The following is a 25,588-nucleotide window of genomic DNA, read 5'->3' as shown; positions in this document are numbered from 1 at the left end:
TTCTTTTGTATGGTTCACATTAACCATCGCAAACGTCGTAAAATATTTCAGGGGAATTTTACAACAGTGTCAAACTCACTTACAGTTTGTTTTCATTCACAACGTGATTCTGTCCCCCCTATCATGACCAACTTTTTTTCGGTTTCATTTCTTTAAAGGGCGGCACGGTGGTGTAGTGGTTAGCGCTGTCGCCTCACAGCAAGAAGGTCTGGGTTCGAGCCCCGTGGCCGGCGAGGGCCTTTCTGTGCGGAGTTTGCATGTTCTCCCCGTGTCCGTGTGGGTTTCCTCCGGGTGCTCCGGTTTCCCCCACAGTCCAAAGACATGCAGGTTAGGTTAACTGGTGACTCTAAATTGACCGTAGGTGTGAATGTGAGTGTGAATGGTTGTCTGTGTCTATGTGTCAGCCCTGTGATGACCTGGCGACTTGTCCAGGGTGTACCCCGCCTTTCGCCCGTAGTCAGCTGGGATAGGCTCCAGCTTGCCTGCGACCCTGCAGAAGGATAAAGCGGCTAGAGATAATGAGATGAGATTTCTTTAAATTAATTTATACTACAAGTTTTCCTGGATTAATCAGGATTTAACTTTATTTCCTCCAGAAGCTTTGGATTTGGCTGAGTCTAACTCATAAAACTGCAGATGAGGTAATGGGTTAGAACAACACGCACTGTAATGGGGCTTTGGATAGCTTTTGCTTATTGTCACAGTTAAAGTTTGAGTTTTATTGAAAAATTATCTCATCTCATCTCATTATCTCTAGCCGCTTTATCCTTCTACAGGGTCGCAGGCGAGCTGGATCCTATCCCAGCTGACTACGGGTGAAAGGCGGGGTTCACCCTGGACAAGTCGCCAGGTCATCACAGGGCTGACACATAGACACAGACAACCATTCACACTCACATTCACACCTACGCTCAATTTAGAGTCACCAGTTAACCTAACCTGCATGTCTTTGGACTGTGGGGGAAACCGGAGCACCCGGAGGAAACCCACGCGGACACGGGGAGAACATGCAAACTCCACACAGAAAGGCCCTCGCCGGCCCCGGGGCTCGAACCCAGGACCTTCTTGCTGTGAGGCGACAGCGCTAACCACTACACCACCGTGCCGCCTTGAAAAATTATAAATCATTAAAGCAGACTGATGATCATAACTACACCTGCTTTTTGATAAACTTTGTTAATCACTTTCCTTTCATTGAACTAGTAAATAGGAATAAAAAGTTTATGGTCAGGACGAGTGAGAAATCTGATTGCTTGCCCGACTGGACGAGTGGATTAAAGATTTAATATCGAGCACTAAGTATGCACTGGCTTGTGCAACCCCAGTGGCTGGGTATTTTTACCTAATCCATGTCTTTGAACCGTGGCAGGAAACCCACGCAGACGCAGGGAGAACATGCAAACTCCACACTGAAAGGCCCCTGTCGGCCATGAGGTTCGAACCTGGAACCCTCTTGCTGTGAGGCGACGCCACCATGCCTTTTTTTTGTAATTAAATATCTAAAATGTGAGATTTCCTGTATTACAGAACACTTTGTATAGTAACAATAAGATTTCAAAACAAATTTCCTGTACTTGCATCTTATTTTGGCTCCAGCTGTTTTTCAGAATATTTTGCATCACATCCATCCAAACTCCATTTCACAGCAACACTGAACATCTACTGAATATCAGTCAAGTGGAAAAGCAATACATTTCAAATAACATTTTGAGAAAATATGACCAGATTTTAAATCGGCTCAAATGTATATTTTAACCACCTAAGATTATATAATATCTACAGCATATGACCAAAAATTTGTGGACACCTGACCATCTCACCCATTTGTAGTTCTTCCCCAAATTTGTGCCAAAGTTGTATCACGTCTTTGTATGCTGGAGATTTACAATTTCCCTTTACTGGAACTAAGAGGCCCAAACCCAAATCCTCACAGCCACGCCCCAAAATCTATCAGAAAGCCTTTCCAGAAGAGTTGAGCTTATTATAACTAGAAAGCAGGAATAAATCTGGAATGGGATGTTCAACAAGCACATATGGGCACAGGTCAGGTGTCCACAAACTTTTGGCTGTATCACATTTTTTGTTACTATAAACATATTTCCATGGATTTCACATACACTAATTAATATATAATTTACTATAAAGAAACTGTATGGAAATCTCCGATTTCTTCCCGTTGCTTCGCCAGATTAGAACATGGTTAAGCTGAGTGAGCGGTTTATCTTTTTCCCGAAGACGCTGGATGATCTGTTGGACTTGTTTCCACTGGAGAAGGTCATGCTGCTGTCAGAGACGTTCGGCTCTGTACCTGATGTGGACGACTGGATCTCGTTCAGCTCTCTAGACAAAAAAAAAGACAGACGCAAAGGACGTAGACTAAATAAACTATCATTTATTAAACATCTCATCTCCAGAAGTGCAGTACTTACTTAAGCAGCAGTGCATTTCTAAACTTCTGTGCGTGAAGCTGCTCGTGCAGGGTGTCAGCATTCGGTTTGGAGGCAGGCTGGAGGATGACGTGTTTACTGAGGGCTGAGGATGAAGGTCTGCACGCAGGGTCCGGATGAATCATGAGCTGTGAGAAATGCGGACAAATATTTTTAAGAAAAGAATCAACGATGAAGTGATGTGATGATGCAGAGTTACTGTTATCAGCCCAAAGCTGATTATTCCTGAAATGCTTTATTTCTTGAACACCACAACAATTACTAACATTTTTTTTAATTCATAAATCAAAGTCGTACTTTTTATCCATTTCTATTTACATTTAATATCTGTGAAAGTTACATCACAGCAGCAAGAAACATTCGAGGTAACTGGTTACTTGAACACAACACTGTATATTTGAATAATTTTGAAAAATGATCTTTATTGAGGGCATCACGGTGGTGTAGTGGTTAGCACTGTTGCCTCACAGCCAGAAGGTTCTGGGTTCGAGCCCAGGGGCCTTTCTGTGCGGAGTTTGCATGTTCTCCCCGTGTCCGCATGGGTTTCCTCCGGGTGCTCCGGTTTCCCCCACAGTCCAAAGACATGCAGGTTAGGTTAACTGGTGACTCTAAATTGATTGTAGGTGTGAATGTGAGTACACAAAATTAGTACAAAAATGAATGTAGATATAAATATCTTATGGCATGTTACAAAAAAATAAAGAAAAAAATCCAAGTCCGAGTCATCAGTGCTCAAGTCCAAGTTGAGTCACACGTCCTTAAAATCAGGGCACGAGTCGGACTTGAGTCCGAGTCCTGGACTCGAGTACTACAAGCCTGGCTGTTAGCTATTTGAACTTTGCTTTTAAATGCACCCTCGGGGTTGTTACAAAAGTAATTATTTCCTTGTGTTATACAATACTTGATCTTGAACTTGAAGTCGTTCCCTCACCAGCCTCTCTTTTTCTGTCTTGTGAAGTTAATAAGCCAAAAAAATTAAAAAAATAAATAAAAAGAGAAATATATACAGCTTGTCATGTTAACTGTGGGTGGTAAAAGAGAGCAACTGGACTTGCTTGAAGATTCTTGAAGACGTTTCACCTCTCATCCGAAAGGCTTCTTCAGTTCTGTCTGACTAGTAGGGAGTATCAGGTATTTATCCTCTCATGGATGAAAAGCTCATCTAAGGTGTCGTTGAGTCATCCTGTTGGCGTGGGTCACTCAGTGCATTTACATGCACATAGAGAAAATCGAATTTCTGCCATTGCTCGACTGAAATCGAAGTTCTAAATGGCATGGAAACACCTTAGCTAGGCTGAAATCGAACCGAACTTGATTCCTCGCAATCGAGCTACACGACCTAGATTATGCGATTTCTGCTGAGCTACTTAGTGCATGTAAACCCTATCAAGATACGTAGTTGAGCTACTTACTTCAGCACTGCCCCTTCCGGAAGTGACGAGTGACGAGACCACAAGCGGGAAACACAACAGCCTCGTTCGAAAAAAAAAAACAAAAACAACAGCCTCAGTCGGCATGACACTTCACCTTAGCCGCCACTTTATTAGGAGCACTTGCGTCTGGGCATGTACGCACCCATTTCCGGTAAGTTATTAGCATGTTAGCAGGCTAACAGTTAATATGTTCACTATTACAGATCAACTTCAACTTAGTGGCCATTTTATTAGGAGCACGTCCGTTCGTACATACAAACTACAAACACTTCTTGTGAACACGGAACTGATAACTTTGTTTATACTCTTGAACAGTGTTGCCAGATTGGGCGGTTTTAAGTGCATTTTGGCGGGTTTTGAATAGGGCTGGGCGATTTTACGATTACGATGTTATTCACGATATAAAATCTCTACGATTAGAAATTAGACACGTACGATATGCCTACGATAAGCCTACGCCTTCAATAAAATTACTTCATCCGAAGTTTTGACAGACACGCGAATAGCCAATCATAACTAAACAGTACCGCACGTAACCAATCAGTTGGAAGAGAGCCACGTCAAGTTAGGTTGCGTGCACACACAAACACACACACGTGTAGCAGCAACGCACAGCATGGCTGTGGTGAAGTTTGCAGCAGCGCGGCATTTCTCCAACAAAGCGTGAAACAAAGCGATTATAAAAATGAGCGAGAAGCCGACTGACCGGAGTTCTGAACAGGAAAGTCAGAGCACTGCCCTGGAGGACATCGTTTTAAAGAAGGGCCAGAGATCTTCGGTTGTGTGGAGGTATTTTGGATATTTAAAATCGGACATACAACAAAGTGTTACACAAAACCTTAAACACACTGACGTACAGGATTGCACTTTTTTTCTCCTTGCAGCATAAGGTTTACACATCAATATGTCTTTGTTTATTTGAAAGCTGCTAGAATTTGCACAAATGATTAACAATGGTATATAGTTTTTATTTTTCAGTTTCAGTTTATTCATTTGAATAAAAAGAACAAAAGAATGTGCATCCAGTTTGTTTTGGTTCTGTGAAACTTGAAGGCTTGTTAAGCTATTTTTGTTAATTAGGAAGGAACTACTAATTTGTAATGTTCATATTTTGAGCAGAAAATTAAAGAAAATACAAAAATGGTGATTTGATTTATATCGTGATATATATCGTTATCGAAAATTTTGAAAAAATATATCGCGATATAATTTTTTCTCATATCGCCCAGCCCTAGTTTTGAACATATTTTGGGCTGGAAAACGTCAGCAGTATCTGGCAACACTGCTCTTGAATAGCTCTTCTTCATGACGACAACCGGAAGTGTACCAACACAATGGGGCGTGTAGCGCCACCTGTGGCTCGGGTGCACAATGTACCTCACACAATAGCTCGATTTCCTTGTGTGCATGTAGGATTGGATTTCTCTGGCACCCCTGCTGGGACCCTTTGCTCGATTACCGACAGCAGCTCGATTTGAATGTGCATGTAAACGTACTGACTGGGGGCTGGATGTGAACAGCCTCGAGAGTCGTTAGGGTGATCAATGGAATGCCCGTTAAGGTGATCAATGGCATGCTGATTCTCTCTGTCCTCCTGTGAGTCGCTGAAAACAGCTGGGTCTTGGTGTGCATTCAGTTGTCTGGGAAGTGTGCCAAGGACTGCATTGTAGGTGGCTGATAAATGATGGCTTGGTCCTTTTCTAGTTGTTGCAGGCAGCTAACAAATTTCTTTTAATAATCTAGCCTTCTTGGATTGTGATGTACACATTAGACAAAACAGAAGCCTTAGCATCAAGGTCCACCAGAAACCCACACACACAGACCAATACCTACTCTTCAACTCTCACCACCCACTGGAACACAAATTGGGGGTCATTAGGACCTTGCAACACAGGGCTCAGAACATCCCTACAATGGCAGAGGGAAAAGAGAAGGAGCAGAATCACATCAAGAAAGCACTTCAGAACTGCGGGTATCCCAACTGGTCTTTCTTCAAGAGCAGGAAAAGAAACAGAACGGACAAGGAGGATAACAGGAACAAACGCAAGAACATTGTCATTCCCTACATTTCTGGTCTATCTGAGAAACTCAGGAGGATCTTCTACAAACACAACATTCTGGTACATTTCAGACCCAGTAACACCCTGAAGCAGAAACTGGTCCACCCTAAGGACAGAATAGCCAGACACAAACAGGACAACGTAGTGTATGCAATTCAGTGCAGTGAGGAATGCACGGACTCGTATATTGGGGAAACAAAACAACCACTTCACAGGCGTATGGCTCAACACAGGAGAGCCAGTTCCTCAGGCCAGGACTCTGCTGTCTACCTTCATATTAACAACAAAGGACACTCATTTCAGGATTGCAACGTATGCATTTTAGCCAGAGAGGATCGTTGGTATGAGCAAGGAGTTAAAGAAGCCATTTTTGTTAACCTGGAACGGCCATCACTGAACAGAGGTGGGGGTCTAAGACATCATTTATCAGCCACCTACAATGCAGTCCTTGGCACACTTCCCAGACAACTGAATGCACACCAAAACCCAGCTGTTTTCGGTGACTCACAGGAGGACAGAGAGAACCAACAACCCATTGATCACCTTAACGGGCATTCCACTGATCACCCTAACGACTCTCGAGGCCGTTCACATCCAGCCCCCAGTGACCCACACCAACAGGATGACTCAATCAGTACGTTTACATGCACATCCAAATCGAGCTACTGTCGGTAATCGAGCTAAGGGTCCCAGCAGGGGTGCCAGAGAAATCCAATCCTACATGCACACAAGGAAATCGAGCTGTGTGAGGTACATTGTGCACCCGAGCCACAGGTGGCGCTACACACCCCATCGTGTTGGTACACTTCCAGTTGTCGTCATGAAGAAGAGCTATTCAAGAGTATAAACAAAGTTATCAGCAGTGTTGCCAGATACTGCTGACGTTTTCCAGCCCAAAACATGTTCAAATCCGCCAAAATGCACTTAAAACCTCCCAATCTGGCAACACTGGCAGTTCCGTGTTCACAAGTTCCGTGCTCACAAGTTCCGTGCTCAAGCTGTTAGGCTTGCTCTAACAGACTGTATGGCTACAAACTGTCCTGCGCAGACCACTGTTTTGTAAGACAACTTATTTTGCACAATTGTATATTTTTCTAAAGTCCATTTTTTGCTTACAATTTAACTTATGTCTTAATAAACACACAAAAAAAGTTCAATTGTTTTGTTTTTATTGACATTCTTCAGATGTTGGACACACACACACACACACACACACACACACACACAAATACAGTGACTTGTTTATGTACACAATTCACAGCTATGCAACAGCTGTACAGATGTATTTGGTGATACAGTAAGTGAGCTAAATTTTAACAGTGCAAACAATGCCACAAAAAGAAAAGATTCATGCCGTTGTCATGCCGACCGAGGCTGTTGTGTTTCCCGCTTGTGGTCTCGTCACTCGTCACTTCCGGAAGGGGCAGTGCTGAAGTAAGTAGCTCGAATACGTAGCTCAATAGGGTTTACATGCACTAAGTAGCTCAGCAGAAATCGCATAATCTAGGTCGTGTAGCTCGATTCCGAGAAATCAAGTTCGGTTCAATTTCAGCCGAATTAAGGTGTATACATGGCATTTTGAACTTCGATTTCAGTCGAGCAACAGCAGAAATTCGATTCTCTCTATGTGCATGTAAACGCACTGAATGACACCTTAGATGAGCTTTTCATCCATGAGAGGATAAATACCTGATACTCCCTACTAGTCAGACAGAATTGAAGAAGCCTTTCGGATGAGAGGTGAAACGTCTTCAAGAATCTTCAAGCAAGTCCAGTTGCTCTCTTTTACCACCCACAGTTACTATGACCTGGATGACTGAGAATCTTCACAGACAAGCTTGTCATGTTACCAAGAAACCAGACCTCCTGTTCTGAAGCCTTTCCCGTCCCACAAGTGCAGACACTGAAGACTCTTTCCATACATGATAAATAAACGTCTCCTCACCATGTCAGCGATTTTTCTGTTTTAATCTGTTTCTTATTAATCTTAGATTATGTGGAGCTTCTACCGTAGAAATCCCTGTGAATGAGCCGTTACTATAGAAACAATAACGTTTTATTATTATACTGTATAAACCTCTCAGAGCCACCGTTATAGGAAACTAATCACCACTTTCTGACCACAGTCTCATGTTGGGTGTCTACTCACAGCTGCTAAATGCAAAAAACCTCACATGCGTTTCACTTCTCATAGACGCATCTAGACATAACATACCTTGAGGAGTTGTTGAAATTCTTCTGAGAGCGCTTGAATTATAGTCGGGAGTTTCCCTCTGCGTAATGCGTGCCACTGTTCCCCATTCCAGGGAAGCGCTTTTGCCCTACAGGCTGTTAGAACTGTGAGCGCCAGTGCAAAAATATCTGCTTTCAGTAGATTCCTGTAATCCTGAAAGACCAGCATGGTTAGTTCCTCCAGTGCTTATAGAAAGATTAATTACAGTCTATTTACAAAAAGGAGTCGTTTACCTCCTGCAGGATCTCACTGGCTATAAATCTCCTGTTTTTCTCTTTCACTCTCGGGCTGCTCACATGAGTCACGTGACTAAAACCTCCTAAACAAGGAAAACAAAAAGCATTATGATGATAATCAGCTACAACAAGAGGTGCAATTTTTTTCTACATAAAGTGGTGCTTGAAAGTTTGTGAACCCTTTAGAATTGTCTATATTTCTGCATAAATATGACCTAAAACAACATCAGATTTTCACACAAGTCCTAAAAGGAGATAAAGAGAACTCAGTTAAACAAATGAGACAAAAATATTATACTTGGTCATTTATTTATTGAGGGAAATGATCCAATATTACATATCTGTGAGTGGTGAAAGTATGTGAACCTTTGCTTTCAGTATCTGGTGTGACCCCCTTGTGCAGCAATAACTGCAGCTAAACGTTTGCGGTAACTGTTGATCAGTCCTGCACACCGGCTTGGAGGAATTTTAGCCCGTTCCTCCGTACAGAACAGCTTCAACTCTGGGATGTTGGTGGGTTTCCTCACATGAACTGCTCGCTTCAGGTCCTTCCACAACATTTCCATTGGATTAAGGTCAGGACTTTGACTTGGCCATTCCAAAACATTAACTTTATTCTTCTTTAACTATTCTTTGGTAGAACGACTTGTGTGCTTAGGGTCGTTATCTTGCTGCATGACCCACTTTCTCTTGAGATTCAGTTCATGGACAGATGTCCTGACATTTTCCTTTAGAATTCGCTGGTATAATTCAGAATTCATTGTTCCATCAATGATGGCAAGCCGTCCTGGCCCAGATGCAGCAAAACAGGTCCAAACCATGATACTACCACCACCATGTTTCACAGATAGGATAAGGTTCGTATGCTGAAATGCAGTGTTTTCCTTTCTCCAAATATAACGCTTCTCATTTAAACCAAAAAGTTCTATTTTGGTCTCATCTGTCCATAAAATATTTTTCCAATAGCCTTCTGGCTTGTCCATGTGATCTTTAGCAAACTGCAGACGAGCAGCAATGTTCTTTTTGGAGAGCAGTGGCTTTCTCCTTGCAACCCTGCCATGCACACCATTGTTGTTCAGTGTTCTCCTGATGGTGGACTCATGAACATTAACATTAGCCAATGTGAGAGAGGCCTTCAGTTGCTTAGAAGTTACCCTGGGGTCCTTTGTGACCTCGCTGACTATTACACGCCTTGCTCTTGGAGTGATCTTTGTTGGTCGACCACTCCTGGGGAGGGTAACAATGGTCTTGAATTTCCTCCATTTGTACACAATCTGTCTGACTGTGGATTGGTGGAGTCCAAACTCTTTAGAGATGGTTTTGTAACCTTTTCCAGACTGATGAGCATCAACAACGCTTTTACTGAGGTCCTCAAAAATCTCCTTTGTTCGTGCCATGATACACTTCCACAAACGTGTTGTGAAGATCAGACTTTGATAGATCCCTGTTCTTTAAATAAAACAGGGTGCCCACTCACACCTGATTGTCATCCCAGTGATTGAAAACACCTGACTCTAATTTCACCTTCAAATTAACTGCTAATCCTAGAGGTTCACATACTTTTGCCACTCACAGATGTGTAATATTGGATCATTTTCCTCAATAAATAAATGACCAAGTATAATATTTTTGTCTCATTTGTTTAACTGGGTTCTCTTTATCTACTTTTAGGACTTGTGTGAAAATCTGATGATGTTTAGGTCATATTTATGCAGAAATATAGAAAATTCTAAAGGGTTCACAAACTTTCAAGCACCACCGTACCTATTTTGTACACTGCATCTGTATCCGCTCCATCAACGTCTGCGCTAAGAACGGCTGATATAAATATATTACCTGCAAACAGAGAGGACATGAGATCTGCTTTAGAATAAACTACACCAGATAATAAACCAGGTCCACATTATTTAAACCTGTCTAACGTACTTGGCTTGATGTCCATATGAGCGAGAGACGCCGAGTGGATGTACTTCAAACCCCGGGAGACTTGCAGAAGCAAATCCTTCAGCTGAGCTTCAGAGAGGAACTTCAGCGTTCTCCGGGTCTCCGTGATGAGCTGCTCGAGCGTTCCTCTGTCGCAGTACTCGTTCTGGATCAACATGTGGTCATCCTCCGACCATGCAGAGTAATACCTCACCACATGGGGGTGCTGTCCCAATACGGCATGGGCGTACACCTCGCGTAAAGCATTCTGCCTGTCAGGAGAACCAATGCTTATTCAGTAAGAAGTGGAGCAAATATCCTGTCAGATACACTACCGTTCAAAAGTTTGGGGTCACCCAGACAATTTTGTGTTTTCCATGAAAAGTCACACTTTTATTTACCACCATAAGTTGTAAAATGAATAGAAAATATAGTCAAGACATTTTTCTGGCCATTTTGAGCATTTAATCGACCCCACAAATGTGATGCTCCAGAAACTCAATCTGCTCAAAGGAAGGTCAGTTTTATAGCTTCTCTAAAGAGCTCAACTGTTTTCAGCTGTGCTAACATGATTGTACAAGGGTTTTCTAATCATCCATTAGCCTTCTGAGGCAATGAGCAAACACATTGTACCATTAGAACACTGGAGTGAGAGTTGCTGGAAATGGGCCTCTATACACCTATGGAGATATTGCACCAAAAACCAGACATTTGCAGCTAGAATAGTCATTTACCACATTAGCAATGTATAGAGTGGATTTCTGATTAGTTTAAAGTGATCTTCATTGAAAAGAACAGTGCTTTTCTTTCAAAAATAAGGACATTTCAAAGTGACCCCAAACTTTTGAACGGTAGTGTACTACCAGTTAATAACACACCAATATATCGAACATGTCTGCTTTGTACTTTCGGGCCATAAGTACAAGCAGTTACAATGATTTATGATAAATAACAATTCCTGACAATTTTACACCATTTATGGAGCTTTAGAAGCATTTCAGGTCTTCACACAAGTTAAAATATTCCCTAAAATGTCGTGTATTTTGAGTCATTTCATGCCTACATGTGCTCTAGAAGAGAAAGGTTATGTTTCAAAACGAACACAAACATTCATGTGCTGATGTGCATCGCCGTCTTATGGAAAAATCTGATGCATTTCACGTGAGCAATACAAGAAGGTGCATTTTGCCATGTTATCCCTGAAACTGTGAAAATAAATGAATCATTTAAAAAAAATTCAGCTACGAAAAATAATCATTGGAAAAACCACATGGATGAAGCTTAAAAAAAAGATGCATGCACTAAATGTGAAAAAAATGTCTGAAACCTAACATGTGACATGTCTAAAAATCACACACGTAAATTTCAGACATGAACTGTGACTATTATTTTTGTAATGAGAATCTGGAGCTTGTCGGCAGGGACGCTACCCCAGCACACAACCCCCAACCTGGAGGACCAGTAACCAACAGCATGTTGTTGTTGTTTTTTTCCCCCCTCAGAAGGTTTCCTGCTCCAGAAACACTGCAGCTCTTAATATCCAGCAGTCCATATCGCTGATGATATTGCTGCTCTTGATAGCTGTGCAGACAGAAAGCCATGACTTAATGGTTAGAGAAGCAGCTTTGGGACCAAAAGGTCGTTGGTTCGGTTCCCTGGACCAGTAAGAATGGCTGAAGTGCCCTTGAGCAAGGCACCAAACCCCCAACTGCTCCCTACTGCCGTGGGTATGTCAGGATCCTAAGTACGTCGCTCTGGATAAGACCATCTGCTAAATATAATGTCTCCAAGAAGCTTCCACCAACATCTCTCAATTTGGTAAAGAAGCCAGCCTAAAGGTTAGTGCCCGAAAGACAAGACCATACTCACTTTCACCATTCTACAATCAAAAAAACCTTTCGAACCTTTTCAGCAAGATGAGATCCTGGATGTCATAGTGGACGGTGAGCCTTTAGAGCATGGTTCCTTGGACAAGGAACCCAACATGAGAATTGGCCATGCTTCCTGTGCATTCAAAGCTCTAAATAATATCTGAAGAAACTGTGGTAGCACACTCAGCGCGGCGCAGACTTGTCACTTATCTACGCCGACTTTGTTTTGAAATTGATAAAATAAATAACAGTTCCACCTTACTTTTGAATAGTTTTAGACCAAACTTCGTAACATCTTTAGTGCTTTTAGGAACAGCGTTTTCTCTCCTCATTTGTAATTCTTCCTCACTTATGGTGACAAAGCGATTGGACGCCATTTTGCCGAGTCGCTCATCGAGAAATAGTCCGAATTTCTCGACCAATCAGCGCACGCAATTTTCTATAATCACCTGTGTATTTATACTAAAGAGATTTATGTCACGGTTTTGGTTCTCCATGTCCTGGATGTAGCTCGTATGAAAAACACGAGTGGCGTATTTCCCAGTAAAACACTTGTGTCTATATAATAATAAGACGTATTAGATGAAGAACCCAAAACCCCCAATTCAGTGTGGACCCAGCACACCAGGCAAACAGAACTTATTATAGAACTTGCATGAAATTATACTTACTCAGCCACAGAACTTGCTAACGGCCTCTTGGAGCGCTTGATGGCATAGACACACCCATCAAGTCTTTTCACACACTTGAAAACGGCCCCGAACTCTCCAGAGCCGATTTTCTCCAATTCGTAGAATTCAGATGTGTAGCGAGATGTTGGACTCAAAACAATACTCTTTCTCTGTAAATTAAATAACAGGCAGAACAGATGATATTTGGGAAAAGTTGCTGGTTCTGGAGGGACTCCGGAGTGTCTGATGAGTTCTCATCTCTAATATTTTGTACGAAAACATCACCAGGCGTCTGAACGGAGAATCAGAAGAAACAAACAGTGCTGAAATTTAGAGTGGGTGTAAAGCATTTACCTTTAATGAAGGAATGAATTCATCTTCAAATTCAGTTTCACTCGAGTCCTCATGTGATCTGTAAAATAAGAGAAAATAATAACAAAATCAACACTCACACTACATATCCATACGCATACTATAGGAGTAAAAACCTCCCAGTCTTCTCAAGGATTCATTATTTACAAGATGCTATTACGATTATTTTTGGTTTGATGAATGGCACTATAAAGTCCCAAAGCCCCACAGGCATTAACTTTAAAGGAACAGTCCACCGTACTTCCATAATGAAATATGCTCTTATCTGAATTGAGACGAGCTGCTCCGTACCTGTCCGAGCTTTGCGCGACCTCCCAGTCAGTCAGACGCAGTCAGACGCGCTGTCACTCCTGTTAGCAATGTAGCTAGGCTCAGTATGGCCAATGGTATTTTTTGGGGCTGTAGTTAGATGCGACCAAACTCTTCCGCGTTTTTCCTGTTTACATAGGTTTATATGACCAGTGATATGAAACAAGTTCAGTTACACAAATTGAAACTTAGCGATTTTCTATGCTATGGAAAGTCCGCACTATAATGACAGGCGTACTAACACCTTCTGCGCGCTTCGGCAGCGCATTGATATCTGAGCTCCGTATCAATGCGCTGCCGAAGCGCGCGGAAGGTGTTAGTACGCCTGTCATTATAGTGCGGACTTTCCATAGCATAGAAAATCGCTACGTTTCAATTTGTGTAACTGAACTTGTTTCATATCACTGGTCATATAAACCTATGTAAACAGGAAAAACGCGGAAGAGTTTGGTCGCATCTAACTACAGCCCCAAAAAATACCATTGGCCATACTGAGCCTAGCTACATTGCTAACAGGAGTGACAGCGCGTCTGACTGCGTCTGACTGACTGGGAGGTCGCGCAAAGCTCGGACAGGTACGGAGCAGCTCGTCTCAATTCAGATAAGAGCATATTTCACTGTGGAAGTACGGTGGACTGTTCCTTTAAGCTTGGCCTATGATTGTACAGTATATTGGCAGTAAAGTTTAAAACATAGCAACAGGTTTCATACCATTAGGATGAAGACAAAAACGTGTTTTATAACAAGAATCTTTGAACCTTTGATCCGCTTATTGGTCCCAGTTGTTATCAATTCCCTGTTCTGAGTCCAAAATGTGTAGTTCGGGGGTGTTAAAACTCAAATTTTTGCCTGGGCCAGCATTTTTGTGAGACCCTGAAGTCAGCGTCACGCTCTCTCAAGTAACATACTTAACAGTTATGAGCTGATAGCAGACGAGGCGTGTAGCACTGAGTTGTCTATAAACCATGTACGACAAGATTGAGTGGAATAACAGTTTTATTCTATCCACATTCACTGGATTTTGAGAAACGGAGCATTTTTATTTCTGCAAATTCGATAAAGAAAAACTTTATACAAAACATCCAACAAAATCATTTCCGCTTAGAATGTGAAATGACAGGAGCAATTTGTGAAGAATGCAATAATAATAATAATTCTTGAAAAATAGAAAAAGATACGTTCTTACCATCAAATACTTTTATTCCATATTTTGTTGCTTTTTTGTATATTTTGGGGTTTTGTTTTCGAGGAGAGTTTTTATTCCGTCCTCGGATGGTTCAGTAACACGCTCCGCCATTTTGTTTTTCTCTACTCACGGTATATGAGCTGATAGCCTAGTAGTAAAGTAGCCAATCAGAGCGTGCGATTGCTCATATCCAGTGAATGTGGATAGTATAAATGACAATATCATCACTCCTGAGGAAATTGATTAATTTTTTTGATAAATTTGGAGACTTTTTGTTTGTGAATGTGTCTATATAATAAAAAGGAAAAAAAAAAATCACATGTTGTTTTGACAATATGAAGTTTATCTTCTCGTGTTGAAAAACTCGCATTTTTTATACGAAATACATCATGGATCTGAATGACATATTTCCCGATATTTCTCGCCGATGATGTCACTCCGAGTGTTTTCCCGCTGACTAGACACACATTGTCAAAATGGTGAATCAGTTCAAAGTTAAAATTCTTTTGATTTACTTGCATATTTTTTGTGTGTCTATATAATATGTCTGTGAAGGTTCTCTGTCATCCAGGTCGTCGTAATTCAAAGGTGCTAAAGAAGCCAACTAGACTTGCTTGAACTTCTTGAAGATGTTTCACCTCTCATCCAGAAGACTTCTTCAGTTCTGTCTGACTAGTGAGGAGTTCCAGGTATTTATCCTCTAGTGGAACAAAAGCAACCCAAAGGAGAGTCGTTGAGGTCACCTGGGTCGTTGACCCTCTCAGTCATCCTGTAGGTGTTAGGGTCACTGGAGGCCGGGTGTGAACGGTGTTAGCAGCCTAGAGTCGTTAGGGTGATCTGTGGGTCATTGGCTCTCTTAGGCTACGTTTACACTAGACCGTATCTGTCTCGTTTTCTTCGCGGATGCACTGTCCGTTTACATTAACCCCCCTGAAAAAGCGGGGAAACGGGAATCCGCCAGCGTCCACGTATTCAATCTAGATCGTATCAGCTCCGGTGCTGTGTAAACATTGAGAATACGCGAATACGCTGTGCTGAGCTCTAGCTGGCGTCTCATTGGACAACGTCACTGTGACATCCACCTTCCTGATTCGCTGGCGTTGGTCATGTGACGCGACTGCTGAAAAACGGCGCAGACTTCCGCCTTGTATCACCTTTCATTAAAGAGTATAAAAGTATGAAAATACTGCAAATACTGATGCAAATACTGCCCATTGTGTAGTTATGATTGTCTTTAGGCTTGCCATCCTTCCACTTGCAAGTAATAAGTGATATGCGCTGGGATCACACACACAGCGGCTCAGTCCCGAATCGTGGCTTGTTCACTTCACTCGCGCGCTCTGTGAGCTGCGCAGGGCCGGAGTGCACACCCTCCAGAGGGCACTCGCTGTTCAGGGCGGAGTGATTTGGAGCGCAGGATGCCTGCGGAGCCGAACGTATCCGCGTATTGGTGTTGCTGTGTGCACGGCTAACGGTTTTAGTGTAAACGCGAATCGTTTTAAGAACGTTAATCTGATGATCCGCTGATTCGACGTAATGTAAACGTAGCCTTAGCCATCACATGAGTCATTGAAGTCAGCCGAGTCTTGGTGTGGATGTGTATTCAGTTTTCTGGGAAGTGTGCCAAGGACTGCATTGTGGGTGGTTGGTAAGTTGTGTCTCAGACCATGTCCTCTGTTCAGTGATGGTTGTTCCAGGTTGATGAAGATGGCTTCTTTTGCTCCTCTTTCAAACCACTGGTTTTCTCTGGCTAAAATGCATACATTGCAGTCCTGAAACAAGCGTCCTTTGTTATTGAGATGACGACAGACTGCAGAGTCCTGGCCTGAGGAACTGACTCTTTGTTGAGCCAGGTGCTTGTGAAGCGGTTGTTTAATTTCCCCAATACACAGATCTGTGCATTCCTCACTGCATTGAATTGCATAGACTACGTTGTCCTGTTTGTGTCTGGGTATTCTGTCTTTAGGGTGGACCAATTTCTGCCTCAGAGTGTTACTGGGTCTGAAGTGTACAGGGATGTTGTGTTTGTAGAAAATCCTCTTGAGTTTCTCAGACAGTCCAGAAATGTAGGGAATGACAATGTTCTTGCGTTTGTTGCTGTTTTCTTCCCTGTCCATTATGTTCCTTTGTCTGGTCTTGACAAAAGCCCAGTTGGGATACCTGCACTTCTGAAGTGCTTCCTTGATGTGTTTTTGCTCCTTCTCTTTTCCCTCTACCGTTGTAGAAATGTTCTGAGCCCTGCGGTGTAAAGTCCTAATGACCCGCAATTTGTGTTCCAGTGGGTGGTGAGAGTCAAACAGTAGGTACAGGTCTGTGTGCGTGTGGGTTTCCGGTAGACCTCGATGCTAAGGCTTCTGTCTTGTTTGATGTGCATGCTGCAGTCCAAAAAGGCTAGGTTGTTTCCACTGATGTCCCCCTGAGTGAACTTGATGTTGATATCCACTGCATTGATGTGCTCTATGAAGGCTTCCACCTCATGGGTTTTGATATTTACCCAGGTTTCATCCACATACCTGAACTAGTGACTGAGAGTGACTTCTGAAAAAGTGGTCAAGGCTTTGTTTTCCACTTCCTCCATGTATAGATTGGCCACTATAGGGGACACCAGTGAGCATCCATGCTTCTGTCTGTAGAAACATTGGTTGAACTGGAAATAGGTGGTGGTCAGGCAGAAGTCAAGCAGGGTGCAAATGTGGTCTGTGGTGAGATTCATTCTGTCCGGTAAGGTGCTGTCTTGAAGTAGTTTCCTAACCGATTCAACTGCTTCTGTGGTGAGAATCTCATCTCATTATCTCTAGCCGCTTTATCCTTCTACAGGGTCGCAGGCAAGCTGGAGCCTATCCCAGCTGACTATGGGCGAAAGGCGGGGTACACCCTGGACAAGTCGCCAGGTCATCACAGGGCTGACACATAGACACAGACAACCATTCACACTCACATTCACACCTACGGTCAATTTAGAGTCACCAGTTAACCTAACCTGCATGTCTTTGGACTGTGGGGGAAACCGGAGCACCCGGAGGAAACCCACGCGGACACGGGGAGAACATGCAAATTCCACACAGAAAGGCCCTCGCCGGCCCCGGGGCTCGAACCCAGGACCTTCTTGCTGTGAGGCGACAGCGCTAACCACTACACCACCGTGCCGCCCTGTGGTGAGAATGCAGGTGAAAAGAGAAGTGACATTGTAGGAAACCATGGTTTCATCTGAGTTTAGCTTTAGGTCTGCAACTTTAGCAGCAAAATCTTGGGAGTCATTGACGTGATGTGGCGTGTTTCTGACAAGGGGAGCCAGGACGGTGGCTAGGTGTTTGACAATGTTATTGGTGACTGAGTTTATGCTGCTGCTGATGGGTCTGAGTGGAGCTCCTTCCTTGTAAATCTTGAGAAGTTCATAAATGAGAGGAATGGCTTCCCCAAAGTACAGTCTGTAGTACAGAGATCGGCTGATGGCATGGTCCTTTTCTAGTTGTTGTAGGCAGCTCACAACTTTTTTTGTAACTGCTGGTGGGATCCCACCTCAGGGTTTCATAGGTGTTTGTATCGCTGAGGAGACTGGTCATCTTTGAGTGGTAGTCTGCTGTGTTTAGCACCACTGCGTATCTCCCTTTGTCAGCAAGAAGGATGGTGATGTTCCAGTCTCTCTGAAGCAATGTAAGAGCCCTCCTTTCTTGGATGGTGAGGTTGGAGGGGGGAGCCTTCACACTGGTGAGAGCAGCTGATACTTTCAGTCTTAGCTGTTCCACCTCTGTGTTGGTCAAACTGTTGTTTCTGATGGCAGAGTCTGTGGCTGTGATGAGATCTACGGTACGACTGGTATCTGCAAAGTTTAGTCCTTTGGATAAAACATCCTTCTCTGGTTGGGTGAGTTCCCTGTCAGATAAGTTCTTCACCCACTTCTCTTGGATGTCAGGTTGTGTTGCCTGGTCAGGTTTCTTCTTCCAAGTCAGCATTTCTGTCTTGTGGGAAGAGGTGGTTTTAGACAGCAGTGTTTGAAGTTTGCATATCTGTTGTTCCATGTCTTTGTTGTGTTGTGAGAACCTTCTCAACAAACTCAGAGACTTGTTCCAAAGCTTCACTGGGAAGAAGTGCTGTCAATTCTTCAAACATCAGTTGAGTCTTGGCTTGGAAGGCATTGATGGTGAAATGTACTTGTCTCACTCTCTCGTTGAGAAGCTGGTTGTGACTCACATGATGGCAAAGAGAGCCAACGACCCACACATCACCCTAACGAGACTCTAGGCTGCTAATACCATTCACACCCGGCCTCCAGTGACCTTAACACCTACAGGATGACTGAGAGGGTCAACGACCCATGTGACCTCAACAACTCTCCTTAGGGTTGCTTTTGATTCACTAGAGCATAGGTGGCCAACCCGCGGCTCGCGAGCCGCATGCGGCTCTTTGCCTGGTGTCATGCGGCTCTCACCTTCACGTCCAAGTTGGTGTTCGTTTGTGGTTTTATGTGCGTTTTCGCTTCACTGCAGTTAATTACGGTTATTTTATTAAAGGTGCTTCGCTTGGTTTCATTACGGTATTTTCACATCATGACAAATGCGTAGGTGCGTTTGGGCGCGCAAGCCTGAGTAGTGGGTGAGTGCTCATTCAGTTTTGATGCCTTGAGTGAGAGTAGAGTATACTGTAAGTGTAAATAGTCATGAGAACACAGAACACATTGAATGAGAAGGTGTGTCCAAACTTTTGTCATGTAGTGTATATACATTATGTATTTGTTCATTTGTTTTCCAGTTATCAATTTGTGTGTGTGCGTGTGTGTTCTTCTTTCAAAAATTTGAGCATTGTATTATATTTTATCTATATTTGCACTTGCACTGATCACTGTTCCCAGTGCCTATGGAGCTTGTACTGTTTGAGGAAATTAAATTAGCACTTTGTAATTTCCATTTTCCGACTGACTGTATTTATTTGAATACTTATTTATTTGAATGCAGGTCTTGTGCAGGTCATGCAATTGAGAATTCAAGCTGAATCAAAATGGCTTTTGCATTTTCGATGTTAAACAGGTAACTCCAAAATGCACTAGAATACAGGAAATTGCATCTAAGAAATTCAAAATTTTTCGGGGGAGGCCCCCCGGAACCCCCCCAATGGGGGGAATTCCCACATGTAAACAATGTCTGCCTTTGTGCCCCACCTACAATTTTCTTCACCAGTCGCCACTGTTGAAAATGACTGGCCTGTGGTCTTGGTACTGCAGTAAATGTATCATTATCATGTTGGTGTGGGCCATTGGTTAAATTGGAGTGTGACATCAATGTGGCTGTGTGTGTCTGTGTGTCCGCACGCGCAGAAGGAAGGGTAATATTTGTGTGCCCATGTTCATGTGCCGATGTGGCTCTTTGCCGTAACACAGTAAGAATTGTGGCTCTTGGGCTCCGACTGGTTGGCCACCCCTGCACTAGAGGATAAATACCTGGAACCGGTCAGACAGAACTGAAGAAGCCTTTTGGATGAGAGGTGAAACATCTTCAAGAAGTTCAAGCAAGTCCAGTTGCCTTCTTTAGCGCCTAAGGTGGTGTTTACATTAGACCGTATCCGTCTCGTTTTCGTCGCGGATGCACTGTCCGTGCAGATTAAAACGCCGGGAAACGACTCCACAGGCGGAACAACTTGAATCCACCAGGGCCCACGTATTCAACCCAGTTCGTATCTGATCCGGTGCTGTGTAAACATTGAGGAACGAGGAAACGCAGTGCTGAGCTCTAGCTGACATCGTCATTGGACAACGTCACTGTGACATCCACCTTCCTGATTCGCTGGCGTTGGTCATGCCACGTTGGTCATGTGACGCGACTGCTGAAAAATGGCGCGGACTACAGGAAAAGACACACAGCGGCTCAGTCCCGAATCACTGCTCGTGAGCTTCACTCGCGTGCTCTGTGAGCTGCGCAGGGCCGGAGTGCGCACCCTCCAGAGGGCACTCGCTGTTCAGGGCGGAGTGATTTGGAGCGCAGGAGGAAGCGCTGAGCCGCACTGAGGTTTATTTACACATTTCAACTTATTTACCTCCTTCAGGCGCTTAAACTCAGTGAGAACATGAACATCACAGTCAGGTGTGTTTATCTGCTGGAGAAGGTGTTCGCTTGCCATCCTTCCACTTGCAAGTGGTGAGTGACTTGCGCATGCCCGATATGCACTGGGATCATGTGACGTGCCGTCTAATTAGTCATGTGATTAGCGTATCCGTGTATTGGCGTTGCTGTGTGCACGCGAATCGTTTTAAAAACGTTAATCTGATGATCCACTGATACGGTCTAATGTAAACACCACCTAAGGTGTCTATATAACAAAGAACAGTACACAATGGCGTGAAGATATTCTTGTGTTGAAAAATATTTCACTCGTTCACTTCCCTCACTCGTGAAATACACACACACACACACACTTTTTTTTTTTTTTCTTCAAAGCAAAGACTTACAGACTAGCAGTTTCTTTCTCAGGACCATTAACATACTGAATTCAAACAACCGCTGTTTACCTGCTACTTAGTTGAGAAACACGTTCACACTAGAACCGTACTACACTGAACTCTTGTACAGAGAGTTTTCACTTGAACACTACATCCACTTGTACAGCCAACTTAAGCCTCGGTCACAACCGGCCGTACATGCTCCTACGGCCGGTCTACGTGCAAAAAATGCAAGAAACGCACGGAGGGCGCGCGTGAAACGCACGGAGGGCGCACGTGTGACGTGCTGATTTTCGAGCCGTAGACTGGCCGCAGAGGTTCTTTGTCATGTCAAACAAACTCTATGGGCGCTTACGTTTTTTTCAGGTTGCAAGACAAACTTACGGCCAACATGCGTCTTTCTCCACGAACAAAAAAAAAAACGCAGCGATTTGGGAAACGCCAAAAATCGCACGTCCGGTTGTGACCTAGGCTTTATTGATTTCTGCTAATTCTGCTAATTTATAATGTTTTGTCCAATACTTGGTCTGTTCTGTGCAATACTTGAATATTCACTAACTGGCAATATGACAGTGCAATAACTCATCTCTAGGAACTACAGTGGTGCTTGAAAGTTTGTGAACCCTTTAGAAATTTTCTATATTGCTGCATAAATATGGCCTAAAACATCATCAGATTTTCACAAGTCTTAAAAGTAGATAAAGAGAACCCAGTTAAACAAATGAGACAAAAATATTATACTTGGTCATTTATTTATTGAGGAAAATGATCCAATATTACATATCTGTGAGTGGCAAAAGTATGTGAACCTCTAGGATTAGCAGTTAATTTGAAGGTGAAATTAGAGTCAGGTGTTTTCAATCAATGGGATGACAATCAGGTGTGAGTGGGCACCCTGTTTTATTTAAAGAACAGGGATCTATCAAAGTCTGATCTTCACAACACATGTTTGTGGAAGTGTATCATGGCACGAACAAAGGAGATTTCTGAGGACCTCAGAAAAAGCGTTGATAGAATAGAATAGAATGCTCTTTATTGTCATTTTACAATCAATTGTATAACGAGATTAGAAGCTTCTCCCTCCCTTTCCAGTGCAAAAAAATAAGTACCAAAAAAAAAGGGAAAAAAAATTGAATCCTAACACATAAACATTACAAAAATATGTTGATGCTCATCAGGCTGGAAAAGGTTACAAAACCATCTCTAAAGAGTTTGGACTCCACAGTCAGACAGATTGTGTACAAATGGAGGAAATTCAAGACCATTGTTACCCTCCCCAGGAGTGGTCGACCAACAAAGATCACTCCAAGAGCAAGGTGTGTAATAGTTGGCGAGGTCACAAAGGACCCCAGGATAACTTCTAAGCAACTCTCTCACATTGGCTAATGTTAATGTTCATGAGTCCACCATCAGGAGAACATTGAACAACAATTGTGTGCATGGCAGGGTTGCAAGGAGAAAGCCACTGCTCTCCAAAAAGAACATTGCTGCTCGTCTGCAGTTTGCTAAAGATCACGTGGACAAGCCAGAAGGCTATTGGAAAAATGTTTTGTGGACGGATGAGACCAAAATAGAACTTTTTGGTTTAAATGAGGAGCGTTATGTTTGGAGAAAGAAAAACACTACATTCCAGCATAAGAATCTTATCCCATCTGTGAAACATGGTGGTGGTAGTATCATGGTTTGGGCCTGTTTTGCTGCATCTGGGCCAGGACGGCTTGCCATCATTGATGGAACAATGAATTCTGAATTATACCAGCGAATTCTAAAGGAAAATGTCAGGACATCTGTCCATGAACTGAATCTCAAGAGAAGGTGGGTCATGCAGCAACACAACGACCCTAAGCACACAAGTCGTTCTACCAAAGAATGGTTAAAGAAGAATAATGTTTTGGAATGGCCAAGTCAAAGTCCTGACCTTAATCCAATCAAAATGTTGTGGAAGGACCTGAAGCGAGCAGTTCATGTGAGGAAACCCACCAACATCCCAGAGTTGAAGCTGTTCTGTACGGAGGAATGGGCTCCAAGCCGGTGTGCAGGACTGATCAACAGTTACCGGAAACGTTTAGTTGCAGTTATTGCTGCACAAGGGGGTCACACCAGATACTGAAAGCAAGGGTTCACATACTTTTGCCACTCACAAATATGTAATATTGGCTCATTTTCCTCAATAAATAAATGACCAAGTATAATATTTTTGTCTCATTTGTTTAACTGGGTTCTCTTTATCTCCTTTTAGGACTTGTGTGAAAATCTGATGATATTTTAGGTCATATTTATGCAGAAATGTAGAAAATTCTAAAGGGTTCACAAACTTTCAAGCACCACTGTACATACACGATGCACTTGTATGGATTTTAATTATTCAAGTTTTATGCTTAGTTGATCACTACATGTTTATAATGTAACAATAAATTAGGTGTATAGAGAAATTTTTTTTAACAGTTAAAGGATTCCCTGGCTCCAAAAAGTTGAGAACTCCCTACTAATCTCTGTGAAAACACTCAGAAAGCCACAGTCTACTTGATTTTACACTTTCTTGTAAATCCGAGTGAAAATACGGTACACTTACTCTCCCTGACGAACTCTGTTTCTGCGGTTTCTCTTTGCGCTCTTGGTCTGGACGAGAATCGACTCTGGAGTGAACGGGTTGATATTAATCCCCCATCTCTTTATCTCCGATTTCGGAGTGACGGATGACTGAAGGCTTTCTCTCTTCTGTACAGAATGATCCATTTTAAACAAACACAAAGAGAAAATATTTAGGAATGAATAATAACCTAGCTATAGCCATGTCACGAATAAAAGAATACATACAGAGAACAGTAGCATGCAAGATGTTTATTACATTGTAAGATTTTCTGAAGCGTCTGATGGAGGTGAGACACTGCCGTGATGGAAATGTGTCTCTGTGTGAGATGGGTGATGAGCTTCTCAGCATCTCGGTGTCTCTCAGGTCAGCTATAGGCAGTGCAGGGGATTTTATGGAGCTCAGAAAGTCTTCATTTAGGCTTTCAAATTCTGGACCGTTTCTGAGAAACTCTTCACATATTGTGTTGCATGGCAGACATCTCAGTTCCTCTTCAGTTCCTCTGAAGCTGCGGTCCTCATCACCAGGACTGAAATTCAACCTCTGGCGAACTTGTCTCATCCTGGCCATCTGTAATGGGGGGAAGAGAGTCTAATTTAAGAAATAGAAGTCTCCCTTCTTGATAAAAGAAGAGCTGCATTGATAAAGACATATGTGTGTGTACGCAGAAATCAACACCCTACCTTTTGTCACAGTGTATTTCCCCCAAAAATGTTGCACCAAGCTCATCACACTGGATAATTACTCACCCTCTTTGAAACATGCTGCGTTTTTAATAGGACACGGGTAGTGGGTGGGGCAGTCATGTGACCACAATAGCACATCAGAGAACAATAAACTCTATAGAGACCTGTCTATGAGGACATCATGCACAATTCAGGAAAAAATTGGATTAAAAAACAAAAATCCAATCATAAATTGGATTATAAATATACTGTATACATGAGATCAAACTATCAAATAAATTAATTCAATAAATACAATGACAAATTTAATATGTAATTATAAACTGGATTATAATTTATGCAAATTATAAAATACATTAAATACACATTACATTTTTAATGAAAATAAATTAGATATTTGTATTTTAAAAACAATATTAACTATTAAATGTCAAATTTAATAATCCGCATTAAAAATACAAATTATATACATATTTATTTGTATTAAAAATGCTGTATTTACAAAAATATACGCAAAAAAAATTATCAATTTTAGGAAAACTGTAAAAGGTATAGTTGATGATCTGAATTATATTCATTGTTAACTGCTTAAAAAAAGTTTTTTTTTTTTTAATTTGGTAATTTCAAATATTTGCTCATTTAAGTATGTATAATTTTTATTTTACTTTATGAATTTCCTCATGCTTCAGGTCCTGTTCTATGCATCAGCTTATGTACCTGTTTTTTCCCCTTAACTAAAATTAGTCGGAGATATGAATAAAGTAAGTAAATAAATAAATCTATTGAGTGTAATAATTACTCAAGTAAGTAAAATTCATCAGGCGTATTTTAGAGACTTATTTTTGCTTTGTTTACAACTAGAAATTGTAATAAACACTGCATAATCAATTATTTGACAATTTCTTCCAAAGATAAAGCCACATGAAATCCCAATCAATAATTTTTCTCTTGTTTTATTCATCTTAATGCAATGTTTTAATACAATGAACCATTGAGGTTCAAGTTCTTCATTTCGGTAAATCACACGTGGACATGTCTTGACCTCTCTTTTCATTTTCCTTTCCTTAGAAATCAATCAATCAATCAATCAATCAATCAATCAATCAATCAATCAATCTATTCTCAAACACACCTGATCTCT

The 25,588-nt window shown here is 42.2% G+C and overlaps 1 protein-coding gene across 1 annotated transcript; it reads right to left on the bottom strand.

Annotated features, from left to right (window-relative positions):
* Window positions 1-1,084: 1,084 nt before the first annotated feature.
* Window positions 1,085-24,717, bottom strand: LOC132898740 (wee1-like protein kinase 1-A). The gene is made up of 10 exons (XM_060940407.1): window positions 24,020-24,717; window positions 23,744-23,889; window positions 13,229-13,286; window positions 12,875-13,044; window positions 10,336-10,604; window positions 10,174-10,245; window positions 8,407-8,492; window positions 8,156-8,326; window positions 2,430-2,575; window positions 1,085-2,340 (listed from the first exon to the last, which is right to left on the bottom strand). Exons 1-10 carry the CDS (start codon window positions 24,329-24,331, stop codon window positions 2,190-2,192), a joined length of 1,581 nt encoding a protein of 526 aa, XP_060796390.1. The 5' UTR covers window positions 24,332-24,717; the 3' UTR covers window positions 1,085-2,189.
* Between the last annotated feature and the right edge of the window lie 871 nt (window positions 24,718-25,588).

This window comes from Neoarius graeffei, chromosome 15 (assembly GCF_027579695.1).
Source record: "Neoarius graeffei isolate fNeoGra1 chromosome 15, fNeoGra1.pri, whole genome shotgun sequence".
Lineage (NCBI taxonomy): Eukaryota > Metazoa > Chordata > Actinopteri > Siluriformes > Ariidae > Neoarius > Neoarius graeffei.
The sequence above is the reverse complement of the archived record's forward strand: the minus strand, read 5'-3'. Positions and strand labels throughout refer to the sequence as shown.